Genomic DNA, 19,887 nt, shown 5'->3' on the forward strand with positions numbered 1-19,887 from the left:
TATAGTTTCTTTACTCTAAATTCCAATCTGAATTTTACAAAGGGAGCACCTCTATTTATAGCCTAAGGTGCTGAAATGCAAGCTACACAAATTCAAAATTCCTTCATAAAAAGTTTCTAGAACCGGCGCCAAATACAAAGCATGAGGAAGGTGTGACCTCTTCCTTCACTTTGGCACCTCCTATTCTACTCCTACACCTATCTACTAACGCACCCCCCCTCCTAAAGCTCCTAACTAAAGCCTAAAAGATGCTATAACAATAGAGGTTTCTAATGTTTCCCTCTAAGCACCTTCAACCAAAGAAATTACAAAAAGAGAAAATAATTGTCCCCTAGCTCCTAAAGCTTTGAACATGCTTCTTGTAAGCCTTTGAGGTGGGTTTTGACCTCCATGGCCGTCCTCCATTTGCGCCTCTACCTCTTCTTGATCTTGTTTATTGGCCTCCATGTCCACTTGAGCTTGATCTCCATCATGATTTGAAAGACTACTTACTAGTTTTGTGATAATCCAATCTCAGATAATCAATGGCATAGAGAATTCGAGAATCACGAAAGGTGAAAGTAAGGAATAGAGTTCAAAGAAAAGGGGAAATAGAAAATAAAGGGAGTGTGACTTGGCTTAATAATACGATAAATAAGTGTCAGTTACATGAACTCTAATATTTGTGTACTTAAAACGTCGGTTTAGCCCCTCTATCTTAGTAAAAACTTAACTTTTTTTTTGTCTCACGCAATATTTCACTACAAGAAAACAACGATTTTGTGTGGGCCAAAAACGGACGCAAAAGGTAAAAAACGGACGCTCATGCGTCGGATTTTCGTCGGCCACAGTCCTGACGAAAAAACCTTGAAAGCAAATGGAAACTAGCGTGGGCCAGCAAGTTGGACGCATGTTGCGTGGGCCAAGCCCACGCAAAATGGACGCAACACGCAGAATCTGGGTGGATGCAAAATGGACACATATGCGGCAGCTTATGCGTGGGCCAAACCGACGCACAATTTAAATATCGCCTATGCGTCGGCTTGGCCGACGAAAATTAAAAAAAAATTCTTTTTTTAAAAAAACATTAAAAAAATAAATATATATATATATATCAGATGTTGCGTGGGCTAGGCCCACGCAAAAGCCGACACATATTAAAAACAAAAAAGCTAGCGTGGGCCAGTGGCCAACGCATAAAGGGAAGAAAAAAAATTATTTTGTTTTCTAGCCAGTTTACCTGTAAATAGCTAGGTTACCTGTAAAGAATAAATACCAATTAAATCGCATTCAGACATATTACTATCATTCACAACACATCCACAAACACATCCAAAGTACAAAAGTAATACAAATAGTTAAACAAAATCTTTGATCAATTCAAATATTCAAAATGATATGAATACTTAAAAAAAATATTACAATTAAAATTGTACTTTACAAATCTAACTAAAAGTAGCAAAATGAATCCTATAGTGATGTGATAAACCTGTAAAAAAATATAAACAATATAAATAAATAAATGAAATAATTAAAATACTTAGTATATAATAAAAATGTCAAATAGTTAAACTTACAGTATAGGATGCACTTTAAGGAACAAGTTGATCATCCTGCTCTGGATCATACTCATGATCGAATTGTGTTGTGCTATTGGAAGTATTTTTGTCACGTTCCATTGAGATAAGTTTATCTTTTATAACCTTCAACTCATCATCCAAGTGTGCATACTTCTGACTCCACATACTAAGTTCGACACGAAGCATTTGATTTTCAATCACATGCCCAGATTGTGAAGTGCCGAAAGCAAAGGCTTGAGTGAGAGAAGAGACTCCTTCGCGGAAGTTAGCAGCCAAGTCAGTCGTACCATACACTCGACCTCTACTCTTTCATCCGGCAGCTTCCTTCCATGTTTGAAGCTTAGTTGTAGGATCAAGTTGGTGGACATCAGTGTTAGAGTCCTAAGAACTATTTGCTTGAAGGGCCCAATATGCTGGCCAATTTTTTTACTCTCTGCAGCCTTATTTAATTTACACACCCCACATCACTTTTTCTAATTTTCTGGCCCGATATGCTGGCCAATTCTTTTACTCTCTGCAGCCTTATTTAATTTACACACCCCACATCACTTTTTATAATTTTCTGTCCCAATATGCTGGCTAATTCTTTTACTTTGTGCAGCCCTTATTTAATTTACACACCCCACATCACTTTTTTTAATTTTCTGGCCCAATATGCTGGCCAATTTTTTTACTCTCTGCAGCCTTATTTAATTTACACACCCCACATCACTTTTTCTAATTTTCTGGCCCAATATCCTGGCCAATTTTTTTTACTTTCTACAGCTCTTATTTAATATACACACCCCACATCACTTTTTCTAATTTTCTGGCCTAATATGCTGGCCAATTCTTTTACTCTCTGCAGCCCTTATTTAATTTACACACCCCACATCACTTTTTCTAATTTTCTGACCAATATCCTGGTTAATTTTTTTACTCTCTGCAGCCCTTATTAAATTTACACAACCCACAACTATTTCAAGTTTTCTGGCCCAATCTGTTGTCTTTATTTTTTACTTTCTGCATCCCCTATTTTATTTAAACACCCACGTCACTAAATAAACTTTATTCTTTGCATCATTAATATTTGTTTTTAACACTACAAAAATTAAAAACTTCATAATTATTAAAAATTCTAAATAAATAAAAAATTAAATTATTTAAACCATTAGATGGAAGTTAGCCTTACTTTTGTTGTCTCTACAGAAATACCAATTTAATATTGACAAGGGTCTAAATCTACAACTACAACAAAGAAATTAAAAAAAAAAGAGCAAAATTGAAGTAGATGTAATTAATTATCGTTTAACAAGTTTAGGATGTGTAAAAATCGGGAAAGCATGTGTAAATATGTTTATCAAACTAGATATAATTAATTATCGCTTAACAAGTTTAGGATGTAATATAAATTTTACTAAGACTAGTAAAAAAAGAAAGAATTAATTCTAGTCAATTAATTTGTTTTCATGCATGAGATTAAGTCACACTCAATAATCCAAACAACAACATATATACCAGCAACCAACACTCAATAATCCAAACCAACAACGTATACCAGCAACCACAGCTCAATAATCCAAATAAAAAATCGGTAAAATCTGAACCTTTAAATGGAGTGACGCGGATGAGGCTACGCAGGCACTGGCGCGGAGGAGGCGGTGACGCCCAGGCAGTGAGGCGGAGGCACGCGGAGGAGGCGGAGGACTCTCCCGGAGCAGTGACGGTCGCGGAGGCAGACTTGAAGAACGCGAAGGTAAAGCTAAAGAACGCGGAAGCACAGCTGAAGAACACAGAGGCAGAGTTGAAGAATTGGGAAAAAAATAGGTTTTGAAATTTGGGGGTGCTCGAAAAGCGGGAACACAAAATTTTTTATATATAGTCCCAGTATGCGTCGGCCACATCCGACGCATACTTTAAAATATTTAATTTTAATTAAATTTAAAATCGAATTCAAAATTTAAAAATTAAATTAAAACTTTTTTAAATAACAAAAAAATTTAATTTAATTTTTAAAAAAATTTAATTTCATTATACAACAAACACTTTTTTTAATTTATAAAAAACAATTTAATTTAATTTATACAATAAAAAATTTAATTTAATTTATACAAAAATATTTAGTTTAATTTATACAATAAAAATTTACTTTAGTTTATATAAAATAATTTAATTTAATTTCTACAACATAAAATTAATTTAAATTGAAAAAAAAAACTTTATTTAATTTATACAACAATAAACAAATTTAATTTATACAAAAACTAAATTAAGTATAATTTCTATGTGACATAACATCTACTATCACAAATATCAATGAACCGTATTATTGAAATTGCTCATGATACCCTCATCATCCCTTCTAACTTATAATCCAAAATCTAATAATCAACTATATTCCATGATTCTAAGTTAATTCTATAACTATCAGGAAATGACTCATATTTCTCAATTTGCTTATGATACTCTCTTTCAGCCTTTACAATGCACTTCTTAGTTCAACTCTTACCTTGACAATGGACTAGGGTTATTAACTTATAATCCAAAATGTAATCATGAACTCTATTCCATGATTTTAAGTTCATTCTATATCACACTCAGTCGAAACTTACTTATTTATGTTACATTTATTAGAACTAAGTCTACTAAAATTATTATGTCAAAGACCTATTATTTAATACATTGGGAAACTGTATTAACACACTTATAAGGAATATTGCATATGTGCCATCTCGTTACTTACAACTTACTATATTATTATGTGCTTCAGTTGGAAAACATTAATTTCTTTTCGAGATCATACTCAGTAACTATAACAATGACATTTATAGAGCATGTAGTCAACTTTGGAACACTTTGGATATTGTACCAATCTAACAATTAAGAATAAGTTACTTACTCACGCACTTAGTCTTAATATGTTTGTATCATATACATTTTCGCTAATTCTTTATAATGATCTTATGCTTCATTTATGAGAAGTAACATCTTTAAAATTATAATGGATATCAAAACAAAATTCCTAGTTCATTCATCCATTGCACACATACAACATTTAAATTTATTTAAGTTACTAATCAAAAGTTTTATCTAACTTTTTTTTTCTTAAGGCAAATAAAACATTTTTAGATAAAATTTACTCTCTATTTTTAAATACGCATTTTGTTTTACTAGTTTTTACTTAATTATTATTTTTCTACATATTTTCAAATCTTTATAAACTTTTTAAGATAACTTCTTTTAAATAATTTCAAAATTAAACACTTCATAAATTTAATAAATTTAATTTAAATAATTTATATCACAATTTCAAAAATAAAATATTTATGACAATATATAAATAAAATAAATTTAAAATAAATAATCTTTAAAATAATAAATAATCTTTAAATACATTTTTTTTACTCAATTAATTTTAAATCAAACACTTAATTAATTTAATAAATTTAATTTAACTAATTTATATTAAAAATTGATAAATTAAACAATTTATTATAATATTAAAGAAATAATTTTAAAACAAATACAATAAAAAATTAAATTTTAAAATATTTCTTATAATGTTATACATTAAATAAATTTTAAATAAATATGTGTGGGTCACGGCCGACGCAAACTGGATTTTTTTTTTAAAAAAAAATAAATCCATAAGTGCGTCCGTTTTGCGTCGAATGTCATTTTGCGTGGGTTTTGAGCCATTTTGTCCGACAATATTAGCGTCCGTAGTTGGCCCGCACAAGTATTTTGAAGCTAATTGCTTATTTTCTTGTAGTATTTTATTCGTATTTAATTTATATATTATATTTTACAATAAAATTTGTGCCAGTTAGACTGATGCTACTCTATATTTATTTAATATAAAATATAATTTTAATAATTTTTTTTTATTCTTAAACTGATGTTAATTAGTTTTTTATTTTAATAATTTTTAGTATCGGTATAAAATTCACTTAGTCGACACTGTTTAATATTTATTTTGACAGTGAATTACCATGAATTACGCCAACTCTAATAACGTTCCTTTCATGATCGTTGAAATGTTATGATAACTATTTTTTTGCATTCTTGTAGTGAAATAATTTTTATTTTTGTTAATAATACATCAATAACTTTAATAATTAAATAATATATTAATAATGAGCAATGGTAATTTAATTTTAAAGTCTAGAAATAAAAGATACACATTCACAAAATTATAAGATAAAAATTATGTTTAAACCTCAACATTTATATATGGCCATTTAAAAAAAAACTGTTAATTTTCTTTCAATTTTATGTTACATTTTAATTCTATTTTTAATCATTGTCCGTATGTTTTATTTTCTCTCTCACATAAAATTAGAGGTTTGAAAAGAACATAAAGTATAGTGATCAAATGAATGTTGAACATGATGTTATGGAAAAACAAAATTAATGAAAACGTAATTGAGTCAGATAATATGATTTTTCCAACGTGTGGGCAAGAATAAAAATAGTGAATGATGTGAAATATAGCGAGTCTACAACAAAACACGATATAGGCATGAAAATGTGATATTAAATTAGGTTGTGTGGACTCAATCCTTTGAGTGCAGTATAGTTTATTTCTTACTGTAGGATGATAACTAAAATGGCACTGATGAGTCTTCTTTTGGACCCATCCTGCAAGGGATTGTGTCTCTTCTTCTTGAATGGTTAAGGTTCCTCTGCTTTGGAACAAATAGATTTTTTAGTCTCATGTTATTATAAGTTAAAAAGTCAATGTTGATTCACTTATTTTTATATTGAATGTTTTATTCTTGATTCTTTATGTTAATTTTATATGCTTATATAGTTTTATAAATGTTTACTTGTTTTAATTAAACATACTATGATGTGAAAGATATTAAAAAAATTATTTTATTTAATATTTAAACTAAGTCATTTAATATTATTATTGTATAATGTATTTGTTCTGGTGAGCTGACTTCTCCGTCGGTTCACCTAGGATAAACACACCTCTTTTTGGGTTTGGAGTCACGTCTCTCTTATCTGCTCCGAGTATGGCTTCATTGTGACAATATTAGGTATAACAATATTAACGGTATATTACAGTCTTAACTGTTTGCATTGTATTACATACTGCACTGGGTACTATTAATATCCAGCCTTCCCCGTACATTACAAGACATTCAGATAATAAAGTTTTACTCATTCTCTATCTTTCTTCTCTCTAAATCTCTCATTCTCTCTATACTCTTTTATGGTATCCAGAGCCCAAAATGGCCTCCTCATCTACCACTGAACCCAATTATGAATTTTTTTCCTCCAAGCCCGAGGTTCTTCTCCCTCATATCTTTCATACCCCAATCCCTCTGAAACTGGATCCAGACAATTTCCTTGTATGGCGACAGCAGGTTAATGCCACCCTTCGCAGCCTCGACCTTCTTTATTTTCTAGATGGTTCTTGCATTCCTCTGTGCTTCATCTCTGCCAAGGAAGACTCTTCCCCGATTGTTAATTCAAAATACATCCAGTATGATCGTCAAGATCAGGCAATCTTGGCCTGGTTATTGGCATCTATGACTGCAGGTATCCTAACTCAGATGGTTGGAATGGAAACTTCAAACCAAGTATGGGAAAAACTCCAAACCCATTATGCGTCTCAAACTCGTGCTCAAATAAAGAAGCACAAACAGCAGCTACGTACACCCAAAAAGGATCGTTCCATCTCTGCCTACCTTCTTGATATCAAGAAAATCGTGGACCAATTGGCTGTTGTGGGTTGTCCAATTTCTACAGAAGATCACATTGAAGTTGTTCTTGATGGGCTATCTGACGAATATGACACTTTTATCACCTCTGTCACATCTCGCCTTGACCCATACATGGTAGTAGACATTGAAGTGTTGCTTCTTGCCCAAGAAAATTGTATTGAAAGGGTTGATCACATTTTGCAGGCAAATGTTGCTTCTGTCCCACATTCTTTCTCTCATTACAACTCCATTTCTACACATTATCCCTCCTCCTTCCGCCCCGTTGCTCCTGCTAAACAACGGTTTTATTCAAAACCTCGTTTTACACCATCCAAGAACTTCCCTAAGATGCCATCTAATTCTTCTTCAACCCGGGTGCAATGCCAAATTTGTGGAAAATATGGCCACACTGCTCTTCACTACTGGCATAGATTTGATTTTTCTACCCAATCTCAAGTTACTGCTAATATTGCCCATTTTTCTACATCTCTTGGTAATGATGAACCTTCGATCCTTGGAACCCCCAATACTCTCCATGACCCACTTTGGTATCCTGATAGTGCTGCCTCCCACCATTTCACTACCAACAACAACAATCTCTCCACAACCACTCCTTACACAGGTTCGGAAAAGGTGGTTGTAGGTAATGGTTTCCAGCTTCCTATTGCTTCTATTGGTTCTGCCAGTTTTACAGATCTTAATAGCCATAATACCTTCTCCTTACAACATCTTCTACATGTGCCTACTATTTTTAAAAATCTGTTAAGTGTTTCTAGGTTTGCAAGTGATAATCACGTTTACTTTGAGTTTCATGCTGATGTTTGTCTTGTTAAACGTCAGGGATCCAACGAAATCCTGCTTCAAGGCAAGCTTAAAGATGGTCTTTATATGTTTCCAAATCTTGTTCAAACTACACCCTATTCTGCTCACAATATTGCTATTACTGCGAGCTCTTCTGCTTATCATTTGTGGCACTCCCGGTTTGGTCATGCCCAACCAAGAGTGATTCACCAAATTATGAAGATTTGTAATATACCTTTTACTGCTAAACGTGAATTTTGTGAATCTTGTGTTGTTGGCAAGTCCCATCAGCTTCCTTTTAATGATTCTCAAACTATATATTCTAAACCTTTACAACTTGTTTTCATTGACATTTGGGGGTCGTCTGCTACCCCTGCAACTAATGGTGCTACTTACTACATCTCTTTTGTGGATGCCTATACTAGATATGTTTGGTTATACTTAATTCACGCTAAATCTCAAGCTCTCATTGTTTTCAAATAATTCAAATTATATGTTGAAAAACAAACTGGTTTTCCTCTATTAAGCATTCAGATTGACAATGCAAAAGAATTTCTTTGTTTTAAATCTTTCTTGTTATCTAATGGCATATCTCATCGTCTAACATGCCCTCACACTCATGAACAAAATGGTTCTATTGAACGTAAGCATAGGCATATTGTTGATATAGGATTGACTTTACTTGCTTGTTCAAAATTACCCATGCGTTTATGGAGCTATGCTTTCACTACTGTTGTTTCCATTATCAATGTTTTACCCACATCTGTTTTAAACAATCAAAGTCCATATTATCTGTTGTTTAGCTCACACCCTGATTTTTCTTTTTACAAAACTTTTGGATGTGCTTGTTATCCTCTTCTTCGCCCATATAATAAACATAAAATGAGTTTTTGTTCATCATTGTGTGTGTTTCTTGACTATGCCTCCAATCACAAAGGTTACATGTGTCTCTCTCCCACAGGGCGTATGTATATTACTCGTCATGTTACTTTTAATGAATCTGTTTTTCCTTATGATGTTTCATCTAAGCCTTTCTCTTTTGTTTCTTCACCCTCTAATAGCCCTCACTCCGATTCTTCACCCTCTTTAACTGCTTTTCAGCAACCGCCTGTTTATGTATCTCAATCAGCACCTCCTGACTCACAACCAACCGCCTCAGATGTTGAATCAAGTGTCTTCAAGCTTTGAAGAATCCAAATCCTAAGCGTTTGATGTTTATATAATACATCAATACTTTTAATGATTAAATAATAAATTAATAATGAGCTATAATAATTTAATTTTTAAAGTCTAGCTAGAATTAAAAGATACACATTCACAAAATTATAAGATTAAAATTATGTTTAAACCTCAACTTTTATATATATGGCCATTTTAAAAAAAAAACTGTTAATTTTCTTTCGATTTTCTGTTATATTTTAATTCTATTTTTCATCATTGTCCGTATGTTTTATTTTCTCTCTCACATAAAGTTAGAGGTTTGAAAAGAAAATAAAGTAGAGTGATTAAATGAGATGTTATGGAAAAACAAAATTAATGAAAACGTAATTGAATCAGATAAGATGATTTTTTCAACGTGTGGGCAAGAATAAAAATAGTGAATGATGTGAAATATAGCGAGTCTACAACAAACGCGAAATAGGCATGAAAATGTGATATTAAATTAGGTTGTGTGGACTAGAAGAAAAGAGTAGACATGATAACTAAAATGGCACTGATGAGTCTTCTTTTGGAGCCATCCTGCAAGGGATTGGGTCTCTTCTTGATTGGTTAAGGTTCCTTTGTTTGGTACTTTCCACTTTAAAGAGATTAGTAAGAAATAAATAAAAATATTTAAGGTTATTTCAACTTATATTTCACACCAACAATTCTATCACTTTTACATTTAAAAGAAAAAAAAAACTTAAATTTAAAGAACCAGTTTAATAAAATTATTTTCGCCACTTTTAATCTCTAAAAATATATACCTATTTGGACCACAATTAGTTATTGAAAAATAATTTTTAGTCAAACTTTATTTATAATTAGAATAATTTAAAACCAAATCTTGAAATATTGATGAAACGTATTATAGAAAAAAAACTTTAAATGTTATCTTATCTTTTAACAAACACTTAATTTAATCAATAACAACTTTTAATTTAAGGATGAAATAATTCAATACAGAAAGGATCACAGACTTCACTCGCTAAATTTAGAAACTGTGGCCATTAATTAAATCGCAAGGTGATCGTTAATCTGATGTATTGTTTAAGTCAAATTAAACTTAAAAATAAAAATTTAAATAAAAATAGATTTTTTTATAGTCTTATCTATTTGATTTGATGTTAATATAAGTTAAAAAGTCAATGCTGATTCACTTTTTTTTTATTAAATGTTTTATTCTTGATTCTTTATGTTAATTTTATAGTGATATAATTTTTTATATGCTTATATAGTTTTATAAATGTTTACTTGTTTTAATTAAACATATGATGTGAGTATAAATGTTTACTTGTTTTAATTAAACATATGAGGTGAGTTAAACGGTTTTTTAAATAAAATTAAATAAAATTGAATTCTTTCTTGGATGAATAGTAATGTGGTATTCTTCATTCTTAAGATTCAAGGTATTGATTTCAATAAAGATTTTGAACTCATTGTTGTTCTCAATTTCAAATTTAAGATCATTTCTCCTAATCAATATAGGTTTGTGTAGGGTATATAGATTCATTGTATTGGTATTGCTTGAGGCTATTAACATGCTTTGTAAAAAGGTTAGAGGAGGTAATGTGGTTTATAAAGTTGATATTCATAAAGCATTTGAAACTCATAGTTGAAATTTCTTATTACTGGTTTTGACACATTTCAGATTTCATCCTTCATTTTTCGTTTGCATTAGTACAATTCTATGATCAGCTATGCTTTCTATTTGGATAAAAGGAAGTTCTCTAGGTTTTTTTCCTTGTAGTAGAGGTGTGAGACAAAATGATCCTTTTATCTCCCTTGCTTTTCTGTCCTGCAGAGGAGGTTCTAAGCAGAGCCATTTTTAAACTTATGAATAGTATGAGAATTCTGCATATGGTTAGCCCTAAAGGTTATATCACTCCTTCTCACATTTTCTATGTTGATGATAAATTTATTTTCTGTAGGGCAGATAATAAGTCTCTTCAAAATTTGAGTATTTTTCTTCAAAAATATGGTGATTTTTTTGGTTAGTATGTTAACAATTCTAAAAGTAGCTTTTTCACCATGGATAATTCTGCAAGATTCGTTACAAAAATTCAACGTCATCTTTCTTGCAGTCATGACATTTTACCTTTTAACTATTTAGGGGTGCTTATCTTCGTTGGTGCTCCCAAGCTCAGGTTTCTTGAACCCTTCACTGGTGCAGAAAGGTTAAAAGACGACAATTATTTTCAATTATAAACGGCGACTTTATATCCGCATTTGATGTACACGTAGTCTTAAATCTAATAGATAAGAAGGCGACTATTTAACTGCATTCGTAAATGCGATTTATAAATGTGACTATGGTAAATTATCGCATTCTTATATGCTTCTGAATGATTTTAAGAGGGAGGAGTAATGCATACGACTATTTACCATACCCACATTTATAAATCGCATTTACAATTGCGATTATTTACCATAGCCGCATTTATAAATCTTTGCGCTGGATTTAAGAATGCGGCTATGGTAAATATTCGTCGTTGTATATGGTTGTTTTTTTTAAGTACAATCTGTTTAATGTTAATTCCTATCTAAATTGACCTGTTCAATTAGAACTCATCCAAACAAATACATAAATTTAGAGAATCAAATTTTATATATTGATAAAAATGTATTAAAAACATTAATAATATATCTCTATCTATCTATCTAATTCCTACATATTCATCAGTTATCCTAGAGTTAACAAAATTTAGGAAATATGTGGACTAAGAATGTCTCACATAAGTTATGGCTTCCGAAGACATTGGTCGCTCATCTGTGAAGAATTGCATTACAAAATAAGGTTCACATAAATTAGTTTTAAGATACATATATGTTAAAGAATTATAAAAATAACTCATCATCTTGTTACCTCATGCCAATCACTTTTAAGGCCTAGTCTTACAATGGTAACCATCCATTGCATAATGTAATAGCCACACTCATAGCTTCCTGGTTGTTTATTACACTATAATTCAATAAAAAGTAAAAGTTAATATTGATAAACAATGAAAAGAGAAAGACAAAAATTAAAAAAATTTAGTTTTATCTAGTTCAGATTTTGAAAAATTGAATTGGATTGACCTTTTAGGATGTTATATCCACGCCATGAACTAATTAATACTAAAAACCGCGTTAGTAGATGTTTAATTATTAACATACAGAGTTAAGTTTATAGTGTACATACCTATCAATGATGTTCTTTAGATTTGTGGATGCCTTCTTATGTAGGGAACAGGACCACACTACAATCTTTTCAACCATTAATAAGACAAGTAACTGCCAATGACCCTTATATCATCCATGAAAAGAGTTAGTAAATATTTAAAACTTGAAATAGTAATAATTGACGACTTATAATTAAATTTACTCAATAATATAAGGGCATAAATAAATTTGTTTTTTCCTCTTTTTCCAGGGTGTTAGTGATGTATGATTGGGTTTCAATTGTCTTTGTTTCAGTGGGATTAGTATATGCGGGATCCAAGAATCCATACACATTTTCCTTCCCCTCAATAAGAGAGGCTCCATTAAAAAACCTACAAGTTATTAGTTAAAGCTTAATCAATAATAATTTAACATAAAGTAAATTGAAATATTGGTAAAGATACTTTCATAAAAAATTGAATTATATTTATATTAAGCTCCTGATCCCCAGCTACAAATTCTAACAAATATGACATGTATATGTACAATGGCAGGTCAGTGTTTATTTCAAAAAACGTATCATCCCACGAAACTTCAAAGGGGTCTCAACCAATCAGTCTAGCTACTACCACTAAGGAAGCTATAAGATCGTCAATCGGAACCAAATGCTTTTTTTCGGACTTGGTTTCCGAAGAGGTTTCTACAAAATAAAGAACATTTGTATTAAATTATATGTATTTAAATATAAATTAATATAATGAAATGAAATTATTATCGGAGGTTCTGGCATAATTCGAATGAGGTATATGGGACAAGCTATAAATGTATGAAATGCATTGGCCACAGTTGTTACCTCATCTAAAGGTAGTGGAACACGAGCACCAGGTACTCGTACTTTTTCAACTGTTACCTTCACCACATCAGGGGAGAGGGGAACGTTATGTGAGGTGGTGGCTTGTTGATAGACTTTTCCAATGGCCACCACCTGAGGAAGCATGTCGCCCTCTACCAGTAGCTCAAATTGGCTCGTCTGGCCAATAATATCCTCCCTTGATGTTGTAGGAGTCACACAACTCCCCTTTGTGCTCTTGGGAGCAAGACTAACAAGCGCCTCAACTGGCTTAGCATAAACTTGTTGTGATAGAAACTCCTGTCGCAACTCTAACTGCATCCGATCAGCCTCATTTCTCATCTCCTCCATTAATTCTTGACGTATCTTACTCGTCATTTCTGCTTTGATTTCTGCGGGGAGGAGGGTGAGTGTCGTGGTGCAGCTCCAAAATATAGTTTAATTTCAACCCCTTTTCCAGTTGCACGAACATGACCACAGTGCTCAGGTCGTCCAATTGCTTCAACCAAGATATCGCGACGACCTTTAAGGACAAAATTACCTCGGGAGTTTTCCTCAACTAAAGAATCCTTCAAGAGACCAAAATCATATAGGTTTTTAATATAATTAATGCTTTAAAATAAATGCAAAAAAGAATAGAAAGAACTTACAATTTTTTCTGAGACTATCTTTGATTGCTCAAAACTAAATGCACTTGACTTTTTAATTCGAGTCATCTTCGATTTTACATGGCACAAAGGTGGTGATGGAGGAGAAGTGACCCCTGTATCAATCTCAGACCCAGTCCCCTGTCTGGATTGCTCATTTTCCACCATTAGTGATTGTTCAAGCTTTCGATACCCCGAACGAAACAATACGTGCGGGGTAACATTCTTTAAAGCTATCTCTTGAACTTTCTTCTGACGATCCTGTCATAAATGAAATAAAAAAAGTGAATTAAATAATATTAAGTTATTAATGTTATATAAATAAAAATAGTTAAGTAACTTCACTTACCTTTCAAGCTTCACATTCATGGCTTTGAACAAAAATATGTCATGTCTCTTCATCAATATGTTTGTACTTCAAAGAAAGGAGTTTTTCCTTTAAGCTTGCCAAAAATATATTTCATCATCAATGTTTACTTAAACTGACAGAATTTAAGTTCGATATTGGATATAATCTTTGATCGAAGAGGTTCCACATTAGGGATTTCAAAATTTTGCTACAAAATAAGATCATCAAATTAAAATTAATCAATAAATATTAAAAAGAATTATATTATAACGATAATAATGTAAAGCTTACCCAAAAATCCTCCCATAGCATCTTTTGATCAACCTTTGACACATCATCCCATGAGTTAATCAAAATAGAGAGCCTCTCACGAGAAACAACTTCAAGATAGTTGTTAAACGTCTCAGCATTTAGGACCAAAAGCCACTCTAGTGTTGATGTCAATGTCAATGTCTTCTCACCAGCAACACGTCTAAATGAGAGACGCTTTAATCTAGTAGGTCCTTTGTTGCCTCCTACTGATCAAGGTGTAATTGGAGTCTGATCGTTATCCATATCTTTGTTAAAAAGTTAGGTAACAAACATTAGTTAATCTGCATCGAAAGAAAATCATATAAAACAAATACATAAAATTCTAAATGCATATTATAAAAAATATTTCTAAATTTATTACCATAGTGGGTTGAATGTTCATATGTAAATTTCTTCCCCATGGTCTTTACGGGTTGCATGTACATCATAACCTACATCATAATCTTTATTAATTATCATTGGTGTGAATGAACGGGGGTCACCCTTTTCAATATCATTTATGGCCTCCCCCTGTTTTTCCCCATGTAAAATGACATACCAATGTTTTGACGTTGGATTTTTGACGTAGAAAACTTGAGATTCTTGTTGAACCATTATAAATGGCTCGTCTCGATACCCTATCTTTTGAAAGTCCATTAGTGTGAATCCTAATTCATCAATTTCAACTCCACTTTTATTATCAACCCATTTACACTTGAAAACTGGAACGAAAAACTTAGTATAGTCAATCTCGCATCTCTTCTATAAACCCATAATATGCCATTGATCCAAGTACAAGATTTGTATCTTTCAAAGCAGAAAACTGCATTAAATAAGCTTCAAGAGTAACATCAAAATTTTAAGTTGTATTATTTTCATCCATAGACTTGGTGTAAAATATACAATTGTTCACTTCGTACGTTGTATAAGAAATAACATCAAACTTCAATCCAGCAGCCAACCAGGTCAAGGTCTCCGATGTCGTTGAATCCTTTAACACCTCATCTTAAAACCAAGGCATGAAAGTTTTATTATGTTCCATCAATACCCAATTCTATAGTTGTCTTGGGTTATTTTCCTTCACAATGGCTTTATGAGCATCTATGTAAGGTATAACTTCATTTGTGTTATTCAATATATACAAATGTGCTTGCAAGAATTTTTATTGAGATTTCCTTACAATATGTACACCACGTAAACATTTACTTGTAGAACGCCTGTGGTGCCATGAATTAGCTGGAAAACCTGTTGGATTTTCTTTTGACATGTACTCTAAACAAAATTCAATACTTTCTTCAGCTGTGTACCTTTCAATCATTGAAGGTTCTGGACGATAATGATTTTTCACATAACCTTTCAAAATTTTCATATACCGCTCAACAGGATACATCCATCTTAAGTACACTAGTCCACACAATTTAACCTCTCTTACCAGATGCACAACTAGATGAACCATGATGTCAAGAAAACATGGAGGAAAAAACATCTCCAATTCACACAAGATAACAACAAGTTCATCTTCAAGTTTATCTAATTTTAATGGATCAATGACTTTACAACAGATGGAAGAGAAGAATGAGCACAAACAGGTTATGATATGTCTAACATATTTTGGTAAGATCCTACGAATAGCTACCGAGAGCAATTGTTGCATCATGATGTGGCAATCATGAGACTTCAACCCAATTAACTTCAAATCTTGCATTGACACTAGGCTCTTCACATTTAAGGAATGTCCTTGTGGCACTTTCACACCCTTTAGACATTCACAAAAACCTTATTTTTTTCATCTTTTGACATGGTGTAACAGGCTGGGGGCAAATATGTAAGCTTACCCATTTCTATCAGTTCCAACTCGCCTCGTATGTTCATCTCAATCAAATATAAACGAGCATTTAAACCATCCTTTGCCTTCTTGTTAATGTTAAGAAGTGTACAAATTCAGCTATCATACACATTCTTCTCAACATGTATTACATTTATACAATGTCTGACTTCTAACCTCGACCAGTACGGAAGATCAAAGAAGATTGATTTTTTCTTCCAAATGTTTGTTACAAATGACTTTTTTTCGAATTACCGGAGGTGTGGTCTATGCTATTTACCTTTTCGTAAACCTCAACACTAGTTAATGGAGTTGGTGGACTATTAGTCTCTTGATGTCCATTAAAGGCTTTATTTCAACCTCCGATAAGGATGATGACTTCTAAGGAACCTCCGATGCCGAAGACATATTTTCTTTCTTCCATGTTTCAATTGTTGAGAAGAGGTGTTTTCTTCACATATTGGACATGCTTTATGACCTTTAACAATATACCCTGATAAGTTACCATATGCAGGAACATCATTGATGGTACAAAATAACATGGAATGCATCTTGAAAGTTTCATTAGCATATCTGTCAAATACTTCGACACCCTAATCCCACATTAACTTCAAATCTTCAATTAGAGGACTTAAATAAACATTTATGTCATTTCCTGGCTGTTTCGGACCAGATATCATCATAGATAGCATCATGTATTTTCGCTTCAAGCACAATCCAAGAGGTAAGTTGTAAATAACTAGTACAACAGGCCATGAACTGTGATTCATACTCATATTACCAAACAAATTTATTCCGTTTATAGCTAAACCAAGTCGAATATTTATTGACTCTTTACCAAACTCTGGAAACTCATCATCAAATTTCTTCCATTGAATAGAATCAGTTGGATGTCGGTACATGCCATTACATTTCCTCTCATTTGCATGCCATCTTTAATAGTATCATCATCTTTAAATGTGAGTTTTAAATGTTAGTGTGTGGGTTTTAAAATTAGAAGTTACTAGAAAATAAAAGAATGAGATTTTTGATAGATGAAAAGTCAAAAGTTGTGAGTTAGATTTTATTATAATGTTAGTGGGGTTTTTAGGCCATAATGAAGATTTTTCTATAAGAGTTTCCTAAAGTGTATAAATAGGATGCTCTCTTAGTTGTAAGATACACCACATAAAGAAGTACAATAGAGAGAAATACATAAAAGAAGAGTGTTTCTTTAGAGAACATCCAAGTCTAAGTGGTTGTCTGTTTTTCAATTTGGTATCAAAAGCCAATGGCAAATGTGACGTGTCAAATACCGCTACCATAGTTAACGAAGGCGACTAAATATGATAACTGAAGCATTCAAATGAAAGCTCTTCTGGGTTCTCAAGATGCATGGGAGGTGGTCGAAGAAGGTTTCGAGGAACCAACACATACTACGGGTTATACGACGGCTCAAACCAAGGCGTTGAAAGAGATGCGATCAAAGGATAAGGCGACACTATACTTGTTGTTTCGAGCGGTTGATGAGTTGGGCTTTGAGAAGATTTGATACAAACCAAAGCAACCAACAGATGACTAAGGACACATCAAACACATCACAAAAAGGCCAGTCATCTCAAAGTCGAGCCCCACCAAACCTCGAGAAAGCATCAACGAAAAAGAAGTTATGAACCAGAATATCAGAAGTTCTTCCTTCTGGTCTTTCCACAAGAGAAAAGTTATGTAAATAAATTGGGCTCACTTTAGGGGTCCAAATAGCAAAGATAGGCTAGAATAAGGTGCCTTTAGCATAATAGGGGGTGTGGGTAGCATTTTAGCTTGTTCCTAGTCCTTTTGGAAGGCATTTTGACCTAGTTTCTAGAAGGACAAGCCTACGATGCGAGTTTGCAAGATTTGTAGGATTCGAGAAATGAGGCACACCTTGTATGTCTTTTGGAAAATGCAGAAAATATTAGCTTTGAAGAGGCGGTGCGAGACAAGAAATGGCAAACTGCCATGGATGAGGAGATTAAAGTGATTGATCGCAACAACACATGGGAGTTAACATAATTTCCAAAGGGAAGTCAGACCATTGGAGTGAAGTGGGTATTCAAGAAAAAGGTATATTTTTATTAGGTATGATGAGAAGACAAAAGGATACAAGATTCTTGACCCGATAAGCAAGAAGGTGATGGTGAGTCGAGATGTGCGAATAAGAAAATGAGTGGGATTGGAACAATTCTGCAGAGGTTATGATTGAAGTTGGAGAATCATCAGTCATTGCATCGACAAGTATAAATTCTGAAACTACCGATGATGAAGATGAACCACGACAAACTAAAATGTGAAGTTTGCAAGATTTGTAGGATTCGAGAAATGAGGTACACCTTGTATGTCTTTTGGCAAATGCATAAAATATCAGCTTTGAAGAGGCGGTGCGAGACAAGAAATGGCAAACTGCCATGGATGAGGAGATTAAAATGATTGATGGCAACAACACATGGGAGTTAACAGAATTTCCAGAGGGAAGTCAAACCATTGGTGTGAGGTGGGTATTCAAGAAAAAGATGAGTGCTCAAGGCGAGATAGAGAGGTACAAGGCGCGACTCATTGTGAAGGGATACAAACAAAAGGAGGGAATCGACTACGATGAGGTGTTTGCTCCCACTGTAAGAATGGAGACGATTTGGTTGCTCATTTCCCAAGTGGCTCAATTTAAATGGTCAATATTTCAAATGGACGTCAAGTTGGCTTTCTTGAATGGTGTTCTTGAAGAAGAAGTCTACATCGAACAACCACCCGGGTACATGAAAATCGGAGAAGAGAAGAAAGTGCTAAAATTGAAGAAGTCACTTTACGGGTTGAAGCAAGCACCGCGGGCATGGAATACTCATATCGATACATACTTCAACGAGAACGGGTTCAAGCAATGTCCTTACAAGCATGCTCTTTACGTAAAGAACAGTGAAGGTAACATGATATTTGTTACTCTTTATGTTGATGATCTCATTTTTATGGGTAAAAATAATGAGATGATATAAGAGTTTAAGGGCACAATGAGACGAGAATTTGAGATGACAGATTTGGGATTGATGAAGTGTTTCCTTGGTTTGGAGGTTAGACAAGAAAATACGAGTATTTTTGTATATCAGAGGAGACATACGCAAAAGAGATTTTGAAGAAGTACAAGATGGAAAATTTTAACCCAATATCAATACCAATGGAACCAGATGCAAAACTCTCAAAGTTCAATGAAGGAGAATGTGTCGATGCAAGTAGATATCGGAGTTTGGTAGGAAGCCTTCATTATCTCATATGCACAAGGCCGAATCTTTCATTAAGTGTCGGCATCATAAGTCGATTTATGGAGGAACTGATCTACTCACATTGGAAGGCGTTGAAGCGAGTCCTACGATACATTCAAGGTACTGTATCACTTGGATTGTTCTACTCAAAAGCAGAAGATTACAAGTTGGTGGGTTACTCTGACAGCGATTGGTGGGGAGACATAGATAATCAATAAAGTACATCGGGATATGTATTCTTTATGGGCAACACAACATTTTCTTG

At 32.9% G+C, this 19,887-nt stretch overlaps 1 protein-coding gene across 1 annotated transcript; it reads left to right on the forward strand.

Moving 5' to 3' along the window:
• The first annotated feature begins 19,507 nt into the window (after window positions 1-19,507).
• LOC137806614 (secreted RxLR effector protein 161-like) lies at window positions 19,508-19,840 on the forward strand. The gene has a single exon (XM_068606829.1). It carries the CDS (start codon window positions 19,508-19,510, stop codon window positions 19,838-19,840), a length of 333 nt encoding a protein of 110 aa, XP_068462930.1.
• The last annotated feature ends 47 nt before the right edge of the window (window positions 19,841-19,887 follow it).

The sequence above is a fragment of the Phaseolus vulgaris genome, chromosome 11, assembly GCF_000499845.2.
Source record: "Phaseolus vulgaris cultivar G19833 chromosome 11, P. vulgaris v2.0, whole genome shotgun sequence".
Lineage (NCBI taxonomy): Eukaryota > Viridiplantae > Streptophyta > Magnoliopsida > Fabales > Fabaceae > Phaseolus > Phaseolus vulgaris.